This window comes from Thalassophryne amazonica, chromosome 13, assembly GCF_902500255.1.
Source record: "Thalassophryne amazonica chromosome 13, fThaAma1.1, whole genome shotgun sequence".
Taxonomy (NCBI): Eukaryota; Metazoa; Chordata; class Actinopteri; order Batrachoidiformes; family Batrachoididae; genus Thalassophryne; species Thalassophryne amazonica.
This window is the reverse complement of record NC_047115.1, coordinates 509,283-528,057: the sequence shown is the minus strand read 5'-3', so window position 1 is coordinate 528,057 and position 18,775 is coordinate 509,283. Positions and strand designations below refer to the sequence as shown.

Sequence of the window (18,775 nt, the reverse complement as noted above, 5' to 3'; positions counted from 1 at the left end):
GTTCTGGGTTTGGATTATTTTTAGGGTTTGGATTTTGGTTCTGGTTCTGGCTCTGTGTTTGTGTTCTGGGTTTGGATTTAGTTTTAGGGTTTGGATTTCAGTTCAGAGTTTGGATTTTGGTTCTGGTCCTGTTTTCAGGTTTCAGTTCTGGGTTTGGATTTAGGTTCTGGTTCTGGCTCTGTGTTTGTGTTCTGGGTTTGGTTTTAGGTTCAGGGTTTGGGTTCAGGTTCTGGGTTTGGCTCAGTTGTCTGGCTCTGTTTCTCACCCTGGCCTGGCTGATCATCTGTTGCTCAGAGTCTTTTTGGATGATAGCTTTCTTCACCACCGTCGACAGAATGAATGGAAACTGACAGAATGAAAACCTGCAGATGACGACATGAATGAAACCTTCAAAATTAAAACAAGTTACTCCGAAATTACAGAAAAAGAAACAAACAAACAAAAAAATTCTGGTATTGAACATTTTGTTCTGCAGAGCCGATAAGTCATTTTGACTCATTTGTACTTCTATCAAAGCACTACACGATGGCACTGTAGCTTTGGAAATGTAATTTTCTTGGTTTCGACATCGTAGGTTTGGTTTCTTTAACACTTTGACAAACAGAACTCATCCGTGATCGATACAATTGCGGCTTTCTTTGAAAGAAGGACAGATTCTAACACTGTGGCGAGAAAACTCAACACTGTCAAAGCATTCACTACGAGGAAAAGACAGACAAATGAAGAATTATCTGACTTGTTTGAGCTGCCGTAGTTCTGCCAGGTCCGATACTCGTCCATGAAGTCAATGTGCTCCAGAGTGATGTTGTAGAAGTCAGTGAAAGGCATGATGGGAGGAGACGAGACACTGTTGGCCGCATCTGAAAAGGAGAAGAAATACTTTGAAAATGTGTAACAAGAAGACCGTAAACATCTCCTGACCATCTGGTCCTTCCACCAAGTTACATTCCTAAGATACTCCTGGAGGAACCTGAGATCCTGTGTGAGAACATGTGTGCTCCATCATCACATGGGTCTGGGTGCAAATGGACACCTGAGGATTTTAATGTTTAACCAAATCCAGGAAAACCTCAACGTGAAGATCCGGCCTGACCTCCTCACACTCTCAAACATGACATTTGGGAGGTTGTACCCACAAACATCATTCTTGGGTACTAAGCATTCCTCATTGTGATGGTTGGGACCAAGATTAAGGGGCAAAGTTCAAACCTTTGCTTCCCATTTCAGTTTCTTCTTCACCACACGAAAATAGGACCCTGTGTCCAAAAAACATATTCAGTTTGAGATGGATACATCTTCAACCACTTATCCAGGATCAGGTCGTGGGGACAACAGCTCCACCAGGGGAACCCAAACATCCCTTTCCCGGGTCACATTAACCACCTCTGACTCTGGGACCCTGAGGTGTTCCCAGGCCAGAAAAGGTCGGCTCAGGACGATAATGAGGTATGCTCTGGTCCACCTCCATCCAAATCTGTGTGTCACATTTTGAGCAGTTCAGCCCAGCGACTGCTGAGAGGTAGTCCAGAAACCTCCACGTGACAGATGCACAGATGTGTACTTGAAATTTGAATGAAATTTATTCATGAATTTAAAATTTATTAAGAAAACTATTATGAGCTGAGGTTTAAGTTTTTCAGCTGGAAGACATTTCAGTCCCACCCACTTTTTACACTCATTCACTGGTTTTCTGCCGTTTTTCTGGCAGCAGACTGAGTGGCATATGATCCAACGGGAACGCTGCTTCTCTCTGATGTGCACGTTAAGGGTCGGCTCTGGCTGTAGCTGAAATGGGGTGGGGGGGCTTGGTTAGGTCTACTGAAAGCACACAGGTGCAGGGGCATGCCCTCCACACTAGCACTGTTACCTCACAGCAAGAAGGTCATGGGTTCAATTCCCAGCTGTGGCCTTCCTGCGTGGAGTTTGCATGTTCTCCCTGTGTTTGTGTGGGTTTCCTCCCATATTTCCAAAAACATGCAGGTTCGGTGGACTGGAGACTTTAAATTGTCCATAGGTGTGACTGCGTTTGTTTGTCTGTATGTGACCCTGAGACAGACTGGCGTCCTGTCCAGGGTGAACCCGCCTCAAGCTATCTGGCTGCTGGGATAGGCTCCAGCCCACCGTGACCCTTAGTTAGAGTAAGTGGTTGAAGATGTGAGTGTGTGCTTTTTGTCTGTGGATGCTGACTTCAGTCAAATGAGCAGCGCTCAGCAATCTTGTTTATGCAAGATCATCCCTATATTTTATCACACCTTTGCTCCGCGGCTCAGTGGGGGTTTGAGCCCCCCTCAACCCCCCGCTGGATCTGCCACTGACACCAAGTGACGCTGTTGTACTATTTTAAACAGACAACATGTGCACGACACCCAAGCCACATGTGCACCATCACAGAGGAAAATAAAGCTGAAGTCTTTCCTGAGGTCACTGAATGCATCACTCACTGAACAGACTCAGCACTTTGGTCGCAGACGGGATCCACCAGGAGCACTTGGCCAGAGGAGGCAGCTCGTCAGGTTCTGCCGGAAACAGACGAGTGGAGATGAACTGCAGGAGGCGCTCCACCAGCTGCCTGAAGCGCCGCGCCGAGAGCCTGACACACAAGTTCATATCAGTTAACAGGGTCAGGAGCCAATCAGAGCGCAGGCTGAGATCAACACACCCACAAAAATAGACGCTCGAAATAAAGAGAGAGAGAGAGCAAAAAAATTATGGTTTCTGGAACTGAGCAGAACCAAAAGACAACTTATAATTTGGAGTAAATGGTTTATGAAGCATGGCAGCAGACAGGATGAGTTCTTCCTGATTTCTCTGAGAGACAACAGAAGCTTCAGCTTCATCTCTTTAGTTTGTGTGTTTAGATGAAATACACATTAACAATGTCATAACAAACATTTTGTCAAGAGGACATACATAAATAAGGAGGAAAATAATGAAACTTTATCTAAAGTCTGGGTCTGTTAGTTTAGGGCTCGTGGCCGGCGATCACCTTAGTATTTCTTCTGTTTTTCTTGTTGTTTAATGCTGACAAATTATACTGTGTTTGTTGTCTTTCTGCTGCCTGATTGTGTTTTTTCTCTCTGTTTGAGGTGCGGCTCCATCCACAGATGGGTGTGGGTGTTTGTCTTCTGCAACCCTCCCGTCTTGTGCACTAGCATGGACTCCCAAAATCTCCTGTATAATTTCCTGTATTGTCTCTTGTGTCTGTATCATGGCCAAAGAAAGGGTCACCCATTTGAGTCTGGTCTGCTTGAGGTTTCTTCCTCAAATCATCAGAGGGAGTTTTTTCTTATCACTGTCACCTGTGTTCTTGCTCTGGAGGTTGGTAAGGTTAGAACTTACTTGTGTGAAGCGCTTTGTGGCAGCTTTGTTGTGATTTGGTTCTGTATAAATAAAAATAAATTGAATTTGAAATCCATTTTTTCCCCTTGATTTTGGATAATCTGAGGCACACACCCTGTAAAATGCAGTGAGAGAATAAACAGATAGAAAAATAAATGAGTGTGTGTGGTCCAGGTTGTAAAAATGATAACTCAAAAAGAATGAATGCCATCACCACATAAGTCTCTGTATTAACAAGGAATATAACGAGGATGAGCTGGTTCAACATAAAAAAACACATATGTTTTGTTATGAAATGCATCAGAGATCTATGTGCCACTTGATGCACACTGCCACCTGCTGGATGGATAATGGGAATTAGGAGCAGATGTGGCTGAACTTGCATTTTGATTAAATTTTTTTTTTTTTTTTTTGCATTGTCTTTCATTAACAGAGTCTGTGTCTGGTGTCCACCAAAGTCTAGCTCCGGAGCAGACCAAACCCTAGATCTGGAACTCACAATAACTGATGTCTGATGACCACCAAACTCTAGGTCTGGAACTCATCAAATCCTATGCCTGGAGCACATCAAAGCTTAGGTCTGATGGCTGTGAAAGTCTAGGTCTGGAACCAAGAAAAGCCTATGCCTAGAACCCACCAAAGCAGAGGACTGGTGGCCACCAAAGTCTAGGTCTGGAACCCAGAAAAGCCTATGCCTAGAACCCACCAAAGCAGAGGACTGGTGGCCACCAAAGTCCAGCTCTGCTGGTTAAAATCTGCAGCTGTGAAAAACGATTTAGGATGAAATCAATAGAAAAAAGTCGTTAAGACAAAACAGTGACTCATTAACTTACTTTTTGAGCCAGTGAACCAGGAAGTGATGGTCGGCTTCAGACAGCGCTGCTATTTGCCGCAGCAGGTGAGCGTAGATCACGTAGGTGCTGGTGTTAGAATACTGTGGGTTCTACAAACACACACATTCAGTTGGTATTCAAGACTTTATTCATCAGCGAGTTATTGACTGAGGTGATAACATGTGACATCACAAAATCACAAAGTCCAACAACAATCCAAAACTCAAAGAGTCACAACTGAGGAATGTTTTGAACATCAGGCTGAGGGCGGGGCTTTAATAAAACCTTTATTTTAACTTGAGGACGGTTATAGAAATTGATTATTTATTTAAATGTATTTAAATTTAAATAATTTTTTATATGAGGGTGTGTTTGAACACATTTGAGACAGAACAGTTTATGGAATGAGAATGAGTCCAGATTTAAAAATTTCATAACACTTGGGAAACCGGTGGTTTTGCAGATTGAAGAATTTTTAGAAAGATAAGTTTGGAAGATGAAGACCGGAATGTTAACATTTTTTAATTGCTAACATTTACAAAGTGTTGACTTTTTTTGGAAATGAAAACCTCCTGTGAAATGCGAACATTTTAATTAAAGTAACTAAAATAAGAAGATTAATGTGAAGAACAAAGAAATTTATAAAAATAAGTAATTTTACAGAAGTGGGAGGTGATAAAAACTGGAAACTGAAGCTTTATTTCAAATAACAATGTTTGACAAAGTAATTAAACAAAATAAGGACATTTCAAAATATAAGAAATTCTAAAATATATCTTTTTGTAAATTCAGTATTTTAAGTGTAACAATTGTTTTAAAGTAATTACTAATTATATTTTAAACACTAGAGCATCGCGCTCATACAGCCCAAACCTCCGCCAACACTAGTTTCCAATTCCACAAATGTTTACCTTGGAAAACATGTTCAAGGTCAAAGTCCTGTTAGAAGTGTGTTTTCATAAGCTAAATTAGATGTGATCAAATGTCAGGAGGATATACATTAGGGAAAATAACCCCCTGTCAGTTTTGCAGATTTTCTCACCTACAAAGAATCAAGAGGTCTGTAATTTTTATTGTAGGTTCACTTCAACTGTGAGAGACAGAATCTAAAAAAAAAACAAAACAAAAAAAAAAAACAAAATCCAGAAAATCACATTGTGTGATTTTTAAATAATTAATTTGCATTTTTTTGCATAAAATAAGTATTTGAACACCTACCAAGCAGCGAGAATTCTGTCTCACACAGACCTGTTAGTTTGTCTTTAAGAAGCCCTCTTATTCTGCACTCTTTACCTGTATTAATTGCACCTGTTTGAACTTGTTACCTGTATAAAAGACACCTGTTCACACACTCAATCAATCACACTCCAACCTGTCCACCATAGCCAAGACCAAAGAGCTGTCTAAGGACACCAGGGACAAAACTGTAGACCTGCACAAGGCTGGGATGGACTACAGGACAACAGGCAAGCAGCTTGGTAGAAGACAACAACTGTTATGATTATTTATTAGAAAGTGGAAGAAACACAAGATGACTGTCAATCTCACTCAGTCTGGGATTCCATGCAAGATTTCACTTTGTGGGGTAAGGATGATTCTGAGAAAGCTCAGAACTACACAGGAAGACCTGGTCAGTGACCTGAAGAGAGCTGGGACCACAGTCACAAAGATTACATTAGTAACACATGATGATGTCATGGTTTAAAATCCTGCAGGGCAGCAAGGTCCCCCTGCTCAAGCCAGCACATGTCCAGGCCCGTTTGAAGTTCATCAGTGACCATCTGGATGATCCAGAGGAGGCATGGGAGAAGGTCATGTGGTCAGATGAGACCAGAATAGAGCTTTTTGGAATCAACTCCACTTACCATGTTTAGAGGATGAGAACAACCCCAAGAAAACCATCCCAACCGTGAAGCATGGGGGTGGAAACATCATACTCTGGGGGTGCTCTTCTGCAAAGGGGACAGGACGACTGCACCATATTGAAGGGAGGATGGATGGGGTCATGTATTGTGAGATTTTGGCAAACAACCTCCTTCCCTCAGTAAGAGCATTGAAGATGGGTCATGGCTGGGTCTTCAGCATGACAATGACCCCAAACACACAGCCAGGGCAACTAAGGAGGGGCTCCGTAAGAAGCATTTCAAGGTCCTGGAGTGGCCTGGCCAGTCTGCAGACCTGAACTCAATAGAAAATCTTTGGAGGGAGGTAAAACTCCAAACCTGAAAGATTTGTAGACGATCTGTATGGAGGAGTGGACCAAAATCCCTGCTGCAGTGTGTGAAAACCTGGTGAAAAACTACAGGAAACATTTGACCTCTGTAATGGCAGACAAATGCTACTGTACCAAATATTAACATTGATTTTCACAGGTGTTCAAATACTTATTTGCAGCAGTAACATACAAATAAATTATTTAAAAAATTATACATTGTGATTTCCAGATTTTTTTTTAGATTCTGTCTCTCACAGTTGAATTGTACCTACGATAAAAATTACAGACCTCTTGATTCTTTGTAGATGGGAAAACCTACAAAACTGACAGGGGGTCAAATACTTATTTTCCCCACTGTATTTTTTTCATGCACTTGAATCAAAGATTTTTTTGTGTGGTGTTGTCAGGTTTTTTTGTTTTGTTTTTCAACTTTTTTGGTTTCTGATTTTTTTTTTCCAGATAATTTCCACAGAACATTGTTTATCTCTGCTATGCACAATTTGTCACTGTTTTTGGCACTTGGTTTCCAAATGATAACTAGTCGACAAATAGGTATAAAATTGGAACCTCCATCCAATTTTGGTGGTGTAGGTGAATCCAGAACAGAACAATGAGAGTGACTGAGGCACGTTTGATTGAGATATTACGCAAAATGTACACTTAATGGGCTTTTTAATATTAAATTCAAATGGCCACAAAATCCATAATCCTGAATAGATCTGGACCAAACTTTGTCAGGTGATAGTGAGTGACAGTCTGCACATCACTTTCAAATATAAGAGTGATTGGAGCATGTTTGATTAAGATATAATGTGAAATATACATTAAATGGGGTTCTCAATATTAAATTTGAATGGTCACAAAATCTGATCTGTAATCTGGATCAGATTGAATGAATGAATGAATGAATGAATGAATGAATGAATGAATGAATGAAAACTGTTTATTTCGAACATTTGATACAACAACAATTACAAGATAGATCAGTAAAGACAACAACAAAAAAGTTCCTACTGTGTACCCAACATGTCCGAAAAGGGGTAGGGTGAAGCATCAGCTTATTTATCCCTACCCCTTCTTCCCCACAACCAGTAATACCCTTTGCCACATATACACATAAATTCCTACACACCTAAACCGATATCAATATATATATATATACATATATATACACACACATAAATATACACCTACACATACCTACTTACATACAAAATACTATATATTTACAAGCCGAAGCAAACAACAAAAACACCCTAACCCTCATTACCCTTCCTCCTCCCTATACCCAGAAAAAAACATATTTTTGTACCGCTGTTTGAACTGGTTCATGCTTGGACATTGCTTGAGCCCCACTCCCAATCTGTTCCACATCCTCACCCCACAGACAGAAATACAGAAACCTTTTAATGTTGTTCGTGCCCACTGATGCTTTAAATTAAATTTCCCCCTCAGACTGTAATCCCCTGATCTGTTAAAAAACATATTTTTAATATTTGCTGGAAGTAAATTGTTTATTGCTTTATACACAATTTGTACTGTTTGAAAATGAACCAAGTCTGTGAATTTTAAGAATTTGGATTGTAAAAATAGTGGATTTGTATGATCTCTATAGCCAGTATTATGAATAATTCTTATAGCTCTTTTCTGCATTACTGATAGTGATTGTGTTGTACCTTTATAAGTATTACCCCATACCTCTGCACAGTACTGTAAATATGGTAAAACCAGTGAGCAGTAAAGAATGCGGAGTGAGTTGTGGTCCAGAATATGTTTCGCTTTGTTTAGAACTGAAATGCTTCTTGACAGTTTACTTTGTATATGTTTTATATGAGTCTTCCAGTTTATCTTATCATCTATTATCACCCCCAGAAACTTATTTTCATGTACCCTTTCAATATCTACCCCCTCGACTTGTAACTGAACCTGTATGTCTGTATTACAATAGCCAAATAACATGTATTTTGTTTTACTTAAGTTTAATGATAATTTATTTCTGTCAAACCATATTTTCAATTTTCCCATTTCTATACTGATCCTCCTCAGTAACTCCTGCAAATCCCCCCCTGAACAAAAAATGCTTGTGTCATCTGCAAATAATACTAATTTTAATATTTTGGAAACATTGACAATATCATTTATATAAATTAGAAACAGTTTTGGACCCAATACTGACCCCTGTGGGACGCCACAAGCATTGTCCAAGCATGATGATGTATATTCCCCCAACTTCACAAACTGTTTTCTGTTACTTAAGTAGCTTCTCACCCAGTGCAACACCAACCCCCTAATCCCATACTGTTCAAGTTTATTGATTAATATGTCATGATTAATTGTATCAAAAGCCTTTTTAAGGTCTATAAATATTCCAACTGAATGTAATTTGTGGTCTATGGCGTTTGTAATCTCCTCAACTGATTCTGTTAATGCAAGTGATGTTGAACTATGTGCTCTGAATCCATATTGACTATCAGTAAGTAATTTATGTTTATTTATGAATTTGTCTAATCTATTATTGAATAACTTTTCTAATAATTTGGAAAATTGTGGAAGCAAAGAAACAGGTCTATAATTTGTGAAGTGGTGTCTATCCCCAGTCTTATACAGCGGCACAACCTTAGCTATTTTCATTTGATTGGGAAATTTACCGGTTTGAAATGATAAGTTACAGATGTATGTTAATGGTTCTACAATCCATTCAATGACCTGTTTTACCACCACCATATCAATTTCATTTAAATCGGTAGATGTTTTATATTTACAATTATTCACAATGTCTATAATTTCTTTTCCATCCACTGCTGTGAGGAACATTGAACAGGGATTTCTTTCTATGAGATTATTATCCCAATCCTCAGGTTGGGAATCGGGAATTTTTTCTGCCAAGCTTGGTCCAATAGTTACAAAAAAATTATTAAAACCGTTGACTACCTCATCCTTATTTTCCTTCTTGACATTATTATCAATGAAATACTGAGGGTAACTCTGTTTTTTATTACCATTTTTGATAATGCTATTTAATATATCCCATATTCCTTTAATATTGTTTTTGTTATTATATAATATGTTACTATAATATTCCTTCCTACATACCCGTATAATATTAGTTAATCTATTTTTGTATTTCTTATATCTATTTTCTGCCTCTTTAGTCTTTAGTTTTATGAATTCTCTATACAGTGTATTTTTCTTATTACATGCATTTCGTAACCCTTTCGTCATCCATGGTCGAGCTTGGATTTTTTGTTTTCTGTAGTCTTGTTTAATTGGACAATTTTTATCATATAATGATGTAAATATTTGTAAAAAAGTTTCATATGCACTATCAACATCACTTTCACTGTATACCTTTTCCCAGTTTTGCTCCTGTAAATCCTTCTTTAGTGTGTTCATGTTTTCCTCTGTCCGCACTCGCCTGTATTTTATTTTCTCCTCTGGCTGATTCCGCCGATGGTTTCTATTATAAACGATGAAAACTGGTAGATGATCACTAATGTCATTGATTAATAATCCACTCACAGTGTTATTCTCAATATCATTGCTGAATATATTATCAATTAAGGTGGCACTATGGGATGTAATTCTGCTTGGCCTGGTGATTTTTGGATATAAACTCATACTGTACATTATACTGATAAATTCATCTGTTATTTTATGCTTATTTGGATTGAGCAGATCAATATTTAAGTCACCACAAATGAACACAGTTTTTTGATTAGTTTTTGAGAACGTTTTTTCCATACAGTCAGTGAATGTTTCAATACTAGATCCTGGTGCTCTATATATACAGCTGACTAATACATTTTTGCTTTTTTCTTCACATATTTCAATAGTTATACATTCTAATAAGTTATCGATCACAGTTGTCATATTGTCTACTATTTTATAATCCATGTTCTTATCCACATACACAGCCACTCCTCCTCCACTCTTATTTTTTCTGTTTACACAATTAAATTCATATCCATCCAGTTCAAAATCCATTCCTTTATCTTCATTGATCCATGTTTCTGATATAGCAATTATGTTAAATATTTTTTTAAACTGACTTAAATATTCTTTAATGTTGTTAAAGTTTGCATATAGACTTCTGCTGTTGAAATGGATTACTGATAATTTGTTATCCGTTCTAATGATCCGATTAAACTGTTCATCTGTATAATAGCAACAACTGTCATTGATATTTGAGAAGAAATTATTGTCCGGGTCTATATCGTGCTCCAAGTCCAGTACATTGTGGTCTGTGTATTTAAATGTTCTCAGTTCTACTTTTCCATGATCAGCAATCCTTTGAGTTATATCCTTCTTGTCTCCAGATGTAGATGAATAGGTAGTAGATGAATAGGTTCCTCTGGTCTGTGTCATGGTGTTGTGATGTGTTTGTGTCCTCATACCTTATTGGTCATATCTGTCCAGATCCTCGCTTTAAGAAACACTATTGTTCATATTTGTCCAGCTCCTCGATGTTCCTTATTGCCATGACTTTTGCTTGTTCTGGTGATCCGTTCAGTTTGATGAATATTTTACAGTTTGAAGTCCATGTGTGCTGGATTTTTCCCTGTTTCTTCAAGAAGCGTGCTTTCCTGGCGATGTCGGCATTCCGTTTGGTGAGATGTTCATTGATGAATACGTTTGTCCCTTTCAGTTTTCTTCCTTGTTTTAACAGTGCTGTTTTGTGTTTTCTGTTGATGAATCTCATGATGACGGTTCGTTTATCACCGTCATTTCTCCGGGGCAGAGGGTGGCACGCTTCAATGTTATTTAAATCCATTTCTATACCTTTAGATAGGAGGAAATCAGCAACCTGTTTTTCCACAGAGCTGACCTCCTGTTCACTGGGCTCCCCTCCGCTCTCATCTGTTACCGCCCGTGCGTAGGACCGTGGTTTGATGTGAAGACCTGTGATGATGACGTCGTTGATTCTGGTGTACTGCTCCAATTCAGCCACTCTATTTTCCAGCTGCACCAGATGCCGGTCTTTCTCGGCGTTCTGGAGCCGTAATGCCTTCACCTCCTCCACCAGATCCATGATTGATTTCTGTTGCTGCTTCACAACAGAAATCTCCTCTGATAGAAAGTCCAGAGATTTTTTAATATCGTCACCTTCCTCCGCTGTCAGAACCTTCTTAGGCCCCATGGTCGGCTTATGAGCAGCTTGTCGATCGCCGATGTTAACAGCCTGCGTTGTTTGTCACCGGGATGGATCTGCACTGCGCTGGTGCCGCGCGGCCTCAGTGTTTCCGCGCTGATGGATCCGCGGTGGCTGCACGAGGCCTCGGGGAAGCGGCACTCGTGACGCGCGGCTCTAATGACGCAGCGCGCGGCCTCAGTGAATTCACCACGTTGAGCGGGCCTCGGACGTTGTTGCTGTCCAGTCGCGGGGCTAAGTTGCCGGTTGAGGTGGTATTCCCACTGTCCGGGTTGGCAAACACCGGCGTGGCAGATGGCAACTACAAACACCACCTCTGAAAACTCAGGTACAAACCTTTTGCAGCTCACTCTGACGACACGCAGCTCTGACTGACTGTGACTGACGCAGCTCTGACTGATCAATGCCCAAATGATTCAGATCGAACTTTGTCAGTTGGTAAAGGATACCATCCTGCATAAAACACTCTCATCTGATCTTTTTTGACAGAGTTATGAATTTCTGAAAATTCGTTCAATTTTAAAGGATAAGGATTTTTCCGATATTCATAGATTTTTCCTGATTTTGACCTATGACCTTGAAAATTGAATCAGTTCTTGCCTATCAGGATGTGAATACTCTGTAAAAATTTCATAACGATACATGAAAAATTGTCTGCTAAAGGCTGCTCACAAACAAACAAACAAACAGAGGTGAAAACATAACCTCCTCCTAACTTCGTTGGCAGAGGTTATGAATGAGGACATTTATAAAATAATTGGTTTCAGAATCGTAAGGACCGGTTTGGGTTGTAGAAAACAACTTTTGACCATTTCTTATTTTTTACAGTTTCAGATTATAGGATGTGGGTTTGGATTAACACTATGGACTTCATGTCAGTGAGAACTTTTGAAGTCCACAAATGTCAAATATGAAATGAGCAGAGATTTGGCTCATTTGTGTCTGACGGAGCAAAAACCACTTGGGATCCACTGCCGAGTTCTGACGGATTGTAAAGACCCAAAACTAAAAACTGAAGAAACTTACAGGAGAAACTCCAAAAAACAGAGAAATAATTTGAGCAATTTACAAATTAAGAAACAAAGATAAAAGTTATGATGAAGATGTGAGGAAAAAACAACAGCATTCAATTAATTAATAGATCAATATATTTATTGATTGATGATGCCAGATGTGTGTCCAGGTTTTAAAATCTCACCTGAACCAGGATGAAATAAGCTCGCAGGTCATCTTTAGTCCGCGGCCTGAAAACAAAAAGTCCAGATTCAGAGACACTCAGAGACTCATGGCGGGAAAACACATCCTGGTTACTGTCATCAAAACGGTACAAAAACTGATGACAGACAAATTGTGACCAAATAACACATCACAATAAAACCAGCTTTAAGTCTACAAAACACATTTAGGCCACTAAGGGGCGATATTACACCGACTGTGTGACACTCAGTTTATCTTGTTGACTGAGAAGCAGCAAACTGTAAACGCGTCTGATCCGGTTTGAAGATCATCGGGCAGCGAAACTACGATTTCTGATGCTGTGAGCGGGAGATTAATGCTAAAAAAATAAAGATAAAAATTACAAATGGAAAACACTTGTTTTTTTGGTTGTTTTTTTTTTTTTTTTAACTATTCCACAGTGTCATATTTAAGGGCCCCTTCACACATATTGCGAAGTTTGGTCAATGTGCACACGAAGCAGGAATTTCATGCAAAATGTGTGGAATCACGGCAGGTGTCGGCCGAATTCCAGGTGACACACACGAACACAAGCTAATTAAAAGCACAATTAGAACATCATTTAGCAGCTCACAAGTGATTTGCTTTGTATTTATTTTAATTCAAACTGATGTAATTTTCCACAAATTCCCCTCTGGACTGTTGAGTAGCCTGTAAGATCCTGTTCACACTGCAGTTGGCCAGATTCAATCCAGATCGCCTTCTACCTCGATAGTGTTCAGAATATTTTTTCAAATTCGGCTCATTCGATCTTAAAAAGTTAACTATTTGTGAGGTTACAAATTTATTCTCAATTAATTCAAAATGAATTCCTTTCTGTAAAATCACACACATTGTTTATGTGTTTAAAACCGGGCGACTCTCTGCACTTAAATAATCCAGCTCTCGCTCTTCGTTTTTCCTCCTCGTTAAAGACAAAACAGCCAGCCGCCACCTCTGGCTCTTACCATAGCAGCCATGCACCACAATGGTTAAAGTTAGAAATGTTTAACTTTAGCTGCTTACCAGAGCAAAAAGGATAAAGTGGATGTTTCCTCCACCAATGAAGTTTGTCTGTCTGCTTGTGAACAGCATGGAGCCCACAATTTTTCATATATCATTATGACATTTTATTGAAGATTCATATCTTGATTATCCTGAACTAATGAAATTTTCAAGGTCATAGGTCAAAGGTCAAGGAAAACACTGATCTTCAACATTGAATGAATTTTCAAAAATTTATAACGCTGTCAAAAAAATCAGATTTCTTTGTATTAGCAGCAATCTTCCATTCCAGCTTATTAATTAATCAAAAACCTAGACAGAGCTTTAATTCATTTGAAAGCTTGTCTCTTAGTCTTGTCCATCCAAATTGGAAGTCCCAAAAAACAGTTTTATTTGTTATTATCTATCGTCCACCTGGTCGTTACTGTAAGTTTCTCTGTGAATTTTCAGACCTTTTGTCTGACTTAGTGCTTAGCTCAGATAAGATAATTATAGTGGGCGATTTTAACATCCACACAGATGCTGAGAATGACAGCCTCAACACTGCATTTAATCTATTATTAGACTCTATTGGCTTTGCTCAAAAAGTAAATGAGTCCACCTACCACTTTAATCATATCTTAGATCTTGTTCTGACTTATGGTATGGAAATAGAAGACTTAACAGTATTCCCTGAAAACTCCCTTCTGTCTGATCATTTTTTAATAACATTTACATTTACCCTGATGGACTACCCAGCAGTGGGGAATAAGTTTCATTACACTAGAAGTCTTTCAGAAAGCGCTGTAACTAGGTTTAAGGATATGATTCCTTCTTTATGTTCTCTAATGCCATATACCAACACAGTGCAGAGTAGCTACCTAAACTCTGTAAGTGAGATAGAGTATCTCGTCAATAGTTTTACATCCTCATTGAAGACAACCTTGGATGTTGTAGCTCCTCTGAAAAAGAGAGCTTTAAATCAGAAGTGTCTGACTCTGTGGTATAACTCACAAACTCGTAGCTTAAAGCAGATAACCCGTAAGTTGGAGAGGAAATGGCGTCTCACTAATTTAGAAGATCTTCACTTAGCCTGGAAAAAGAGTTTGTTGCTCTATAAAAAAGCCCTCCGTAAAGCTAGGACATCTTTCTACTCATCACTAATTGAAGAAAATAAGAACAACCCCAGGTTTCTTTTCAGCACTGTAGCCAGGCTGACAAAGAGTCAGAGCTCTATTGAGCTGAGTATTCCATTAACTTTAACTAGTAATGACTTCATGACTTTCTCTGCTAACAAAATTTTGACTATTAGAGAAAAAATTACTCATAACCATCCCAAAGATGTATCGTTATCTTTGGCTGCTTTCAGTGATGGCGGTATTTGGTTAGACTCTTTCTCTCCGATTGTTCTGTCTGAGTTATTTTCATTAGTTACTTCATCCAAACCATCAACATGTTTATTAGACCCCATTCCTACCAGGCTGCTCAAGGAAGCCCTACCATTATTTAATGCTTCGATCTTAAATATGATCAATCTATCTTTGTTAGTTGGCTATGTACCACAGGCTTTTAAGGTGGCAGTAATTAAACCATTACTTAAAAAGCCATCACTTGACCCAGCTATCTTAGCTAATTATAGGCCAATCTCCAACCTTCCTTTTCTCTCAAAGATTCTTGAGAGGGTAGTTGTAAAACAGCTAACTGATCACCTGCAGAGGAATGGTCTATTTGAAGAGTTTCAGTCAGGTTTTAGAATTCATCATAGTACAGAAACAGCATTAGTGAAGGTTACAAATGATCTTCTTATGGCTTCGGACAGTGGACTTATCTCTGTGCTTGTTTTGTTGGACCTCAGTGCTGCTTTTGATACTGTTGACCATAAAATTTTATTACAGAGATTAGAGCATGTCATAGGTATTAAAGGCACTGCGCTGCGGTGGTTTGAATCATATTTGTCTAATAGATTACAGTTTGTTCATGTAAATGGGGAATCTTCTTCACAGACTAAAGTTAATTATGGAGTTCCACAAGGTTCTGTGCTAGGACCAATTTTATTCACTTTATACATGCTTCCCTTAGGCAGTATTATTAGACGGTATTGCTTAAATTTTCATTGTTACGCAGATGATACCCAGCTTTATCTATCCATGAAGCCAGAGGATACACACCAATTAGCTAAACTGCAGGATTGTCTTACAGACATAAAGACATGGATGACCTCTAATTTCCTGCTTTTAAACTCAGATAAAACTGAAGTTATTGTTCTTGGCCCCACAAATCTTAGAAACATGGTGTCTAACCAGATCCTTACTCTGGATGGCATTACCCTGACCTCTAGTAATACTGTGAGAAATCTTGGAGTCATTTTTGATCAGGATATGTCATTCAAAGCGCATATTAAACAAATATGTAGGACTGCCTTTTTGCATTTACGCAATATCTCTAAAATCAGAAAGGTCTTGTCTCAGAGTGATGCTGAAAAATTAATTCATGCATTTATTTCCTCTAGGCTGGACTATTGTAATTCATTATTATCAGGTTGTCCTAAAAGTTCCCTAAGAAGCCTTCAGTTGGTTCAGAATGCTGCAGCTAGAGTACTGACGGGGACTAGCAGGAGAGAGCATATCTCACCCGTGTTGGCCTCTCTTCATTGGCTTCCTGTTAATTCTAGAATAGAATTTAAAATTCTTCTTCTTACTTATAAGGTTTTGAAAAATCAGGTCCCATCTTATCTTAGGGACCTCGTAGTACCATATTACCCCATTAGAGCGCTTCGCTCTCAGACTGCAGGCTTACTTGTAGTTCCTAGGGTTTGTAAGAGTAGAATGGGAGGCAGAGCCTTCAGCTTTCAGGCTCCTCTCCTGTGGAACCAGCTCCCAATTCAGATCAGGGAGACAGATACCCTCTCTACTTTTAAGATTAGGCTTAAAACTTTCCTTTTCGCTAAGGCTTATAGTTAGGGCTGGATCAGGTGACCCTGGACCATCCCTTGGTTATGCTGCTTTAGACGTAGACTGTGGGGGGGTTCCCATGATGCACTGTTTCTTTCTCTTTTTGCTCCGTATGCATCACTCTGCATTTAATCATTAGTGATCGATCTCTGCCCCCCTTCACAGCATGTCTTTTTCCTGGTTCTTTCCCTCAGCCCCAACCAGTCTCAGCAGAAGACTGCCCCTCCCTGAGCCTGGTTCTGCTGGAGGTTTCTTCCTGTTAAAAGGGAGTTTTTCCTTCCCACTGTAGCCAAGTGCTTGCTCATAGGGGGTCGTTTTGACCGTTGGGGTTTTTCATAATTATTGTATGGCCTTGCCTTACAATATAGAGCGCCTTGGGGAAACTGTTTGTTGTGATTTGGCGCTATATAAGAAAAAAGTTGATTGATTGATTGATTGATTTCATATAGGATGGTATCCTTTATCAACTGATAAAGTTCGATTCGGATCTGATCCAGATTACAGATTTTGTGCCCATTTAAATTTAACATTGAAAACCCCATTTTACAAATATTTTACATTATATCTTAATCAAATATGCCCAAGTCACTCTCATCTTTGAATGTGATGTGCAGACTGGCACTCACTATCATCTGAAAAAGTTTGATCTGGATCTGATCCGGGTTGTGGATTCTGTGGACCTTTGAATTTAACATTGAAAATCAGATTCAGAATAGCCTTTAATCATAAAGTATCAAAAGGAATACAAGGAATTTGGCTCCGGTTTGAGCTGTACTCTCCCTGCATCAACATGTATAAATATACACTAAACACTTAATAATTCACAGTAAAAAGGTGCAAATAAAATGTGCAGTAAAAATGTGTGCAAAGGAGAAACAGACAAACAGACTGAGGTTGTACATGAGGTATATGAATGAGTGAGTATTTTGGCAGGTTAAGTTGTTCATCAGTGCGATGGCCTGTGGAAAGAAACTGCTCCTGTGTCTGGTTGTTCTGAGGTACAGAGCTCCGTAACGTTGACCAGAGGGGAGGAGTTTAAACAGGGTGAGTCCAGGGTGTGAGAGGTCATGGGGTGGGGGTGGGGGGGGGGGTGATGGTGTGTTCCTCCTGAAGTCTAGTATCATCTCCACAGCGGGTTCAGCTCCAGGTTGTTCTGAACACACCAGAGGGCCAACTGTAACACCTCCTGTCTGTATGCAGCTTAATCATCATCTTGGATGAGACCAATGATGGTGGTGTCGTCTGCAAACTTCAGGAGTTTAACAGAGGGGTTCCCTGAGGTGCAGTCATTTGTGTAGAGGGAGAAGAGCAGTGGGGAGAGCACACACCCCTGAGGGGCGCCAGTGCTGATTGTCTGTGTGCTGGATGTGATGCTCCCCAGCCTCACCTGCTGTGTCTTGTCCGTCAGGAAGTTGAAGATCCACTGACAGATGGGACCTGGTACAGAGAGGTTAGAGAGTTTTTGTGGAGAATGCTGGGGATGATGGTGTTGAACACAGAGCTGAATTCCACAAACAGGATCCTCATGTACATCTCTGCTGAGTCCAGGTGCTGCAGGATGTAATGCAGTCCCATGCTGACTGCATCCTCAACGCACCTGTTTGCCTGGTAGGCAAACAGCAGGGGGTCCAGCGGGGATCCTGTGATATCCTTCAGGTGGCTCAACACCAGCCATTCAAAAGACTTCATGACTACAGATGTCAGGGTGATGGGCCGGTAGTCATTTTGTCCTGTTATGGATGGTTTCTTTGGGACTGGGATAATAGTGGAGCGTTTGAAGCAGGAGGGGACCTCGCACAGCTCCAGAGATCATTTGATGTACATTTACATTACATTTTAAACAAAAGTGCATCAATCACTCTCATTTGTGACAATGATGTGCAAACTGACACTCTCAGTGAATAGACTAAGCTGGATCCGCATCTGATCCCTATTGTGGATTTAGCGGATATTTGATTTTAACATTGAAAACCCTTTTGATCTACATTTTGTATTATATTTTAGCTTATGAAAAGCCACTTCTAACAAGACTTTGACCTTGAAAATTTTTCCAAATTGGAAACTAGTGTTGGCGGAGGTTTGCGCTGTA

General features: G+C 39.6%; 1 protein-coding gene across 1 annotated transcript in view; it reads right to left on the bottom strand.

Moving 5' to 3' along the window:
- The window catches only part of hectd2 (HECT domain containing 2), a 106,232-nt gene that overhangs the window by 58,658 nt on the left and 28,799 nt on the right, over window positions 1–18,775 (bottom strand). The window contains exons 7-11 of the mRNA XM_034184460.1: window positions 12,735–12,780; window positions 4,173–4,282; window positions 2,442–2,590; window positions 737–860; window positions 266–362 (exon numbers count right to left, since the gene is read on the bottom strand). Coding sequence (XP_034040351.1) covers window positions 266–362; window positions 737–860; window positions 2,442–2,590; window positions 4,173–4,282; window positions 12,735–12,780 — 526 coding nt within the window. The remainder of the gene's footprint in view (window positions 1–265; window positions 363–736; window positions 861–2,441; window positions 2,591–4,172; window positions 4,283–12,734; window positions 12,781–18,775) is intronic.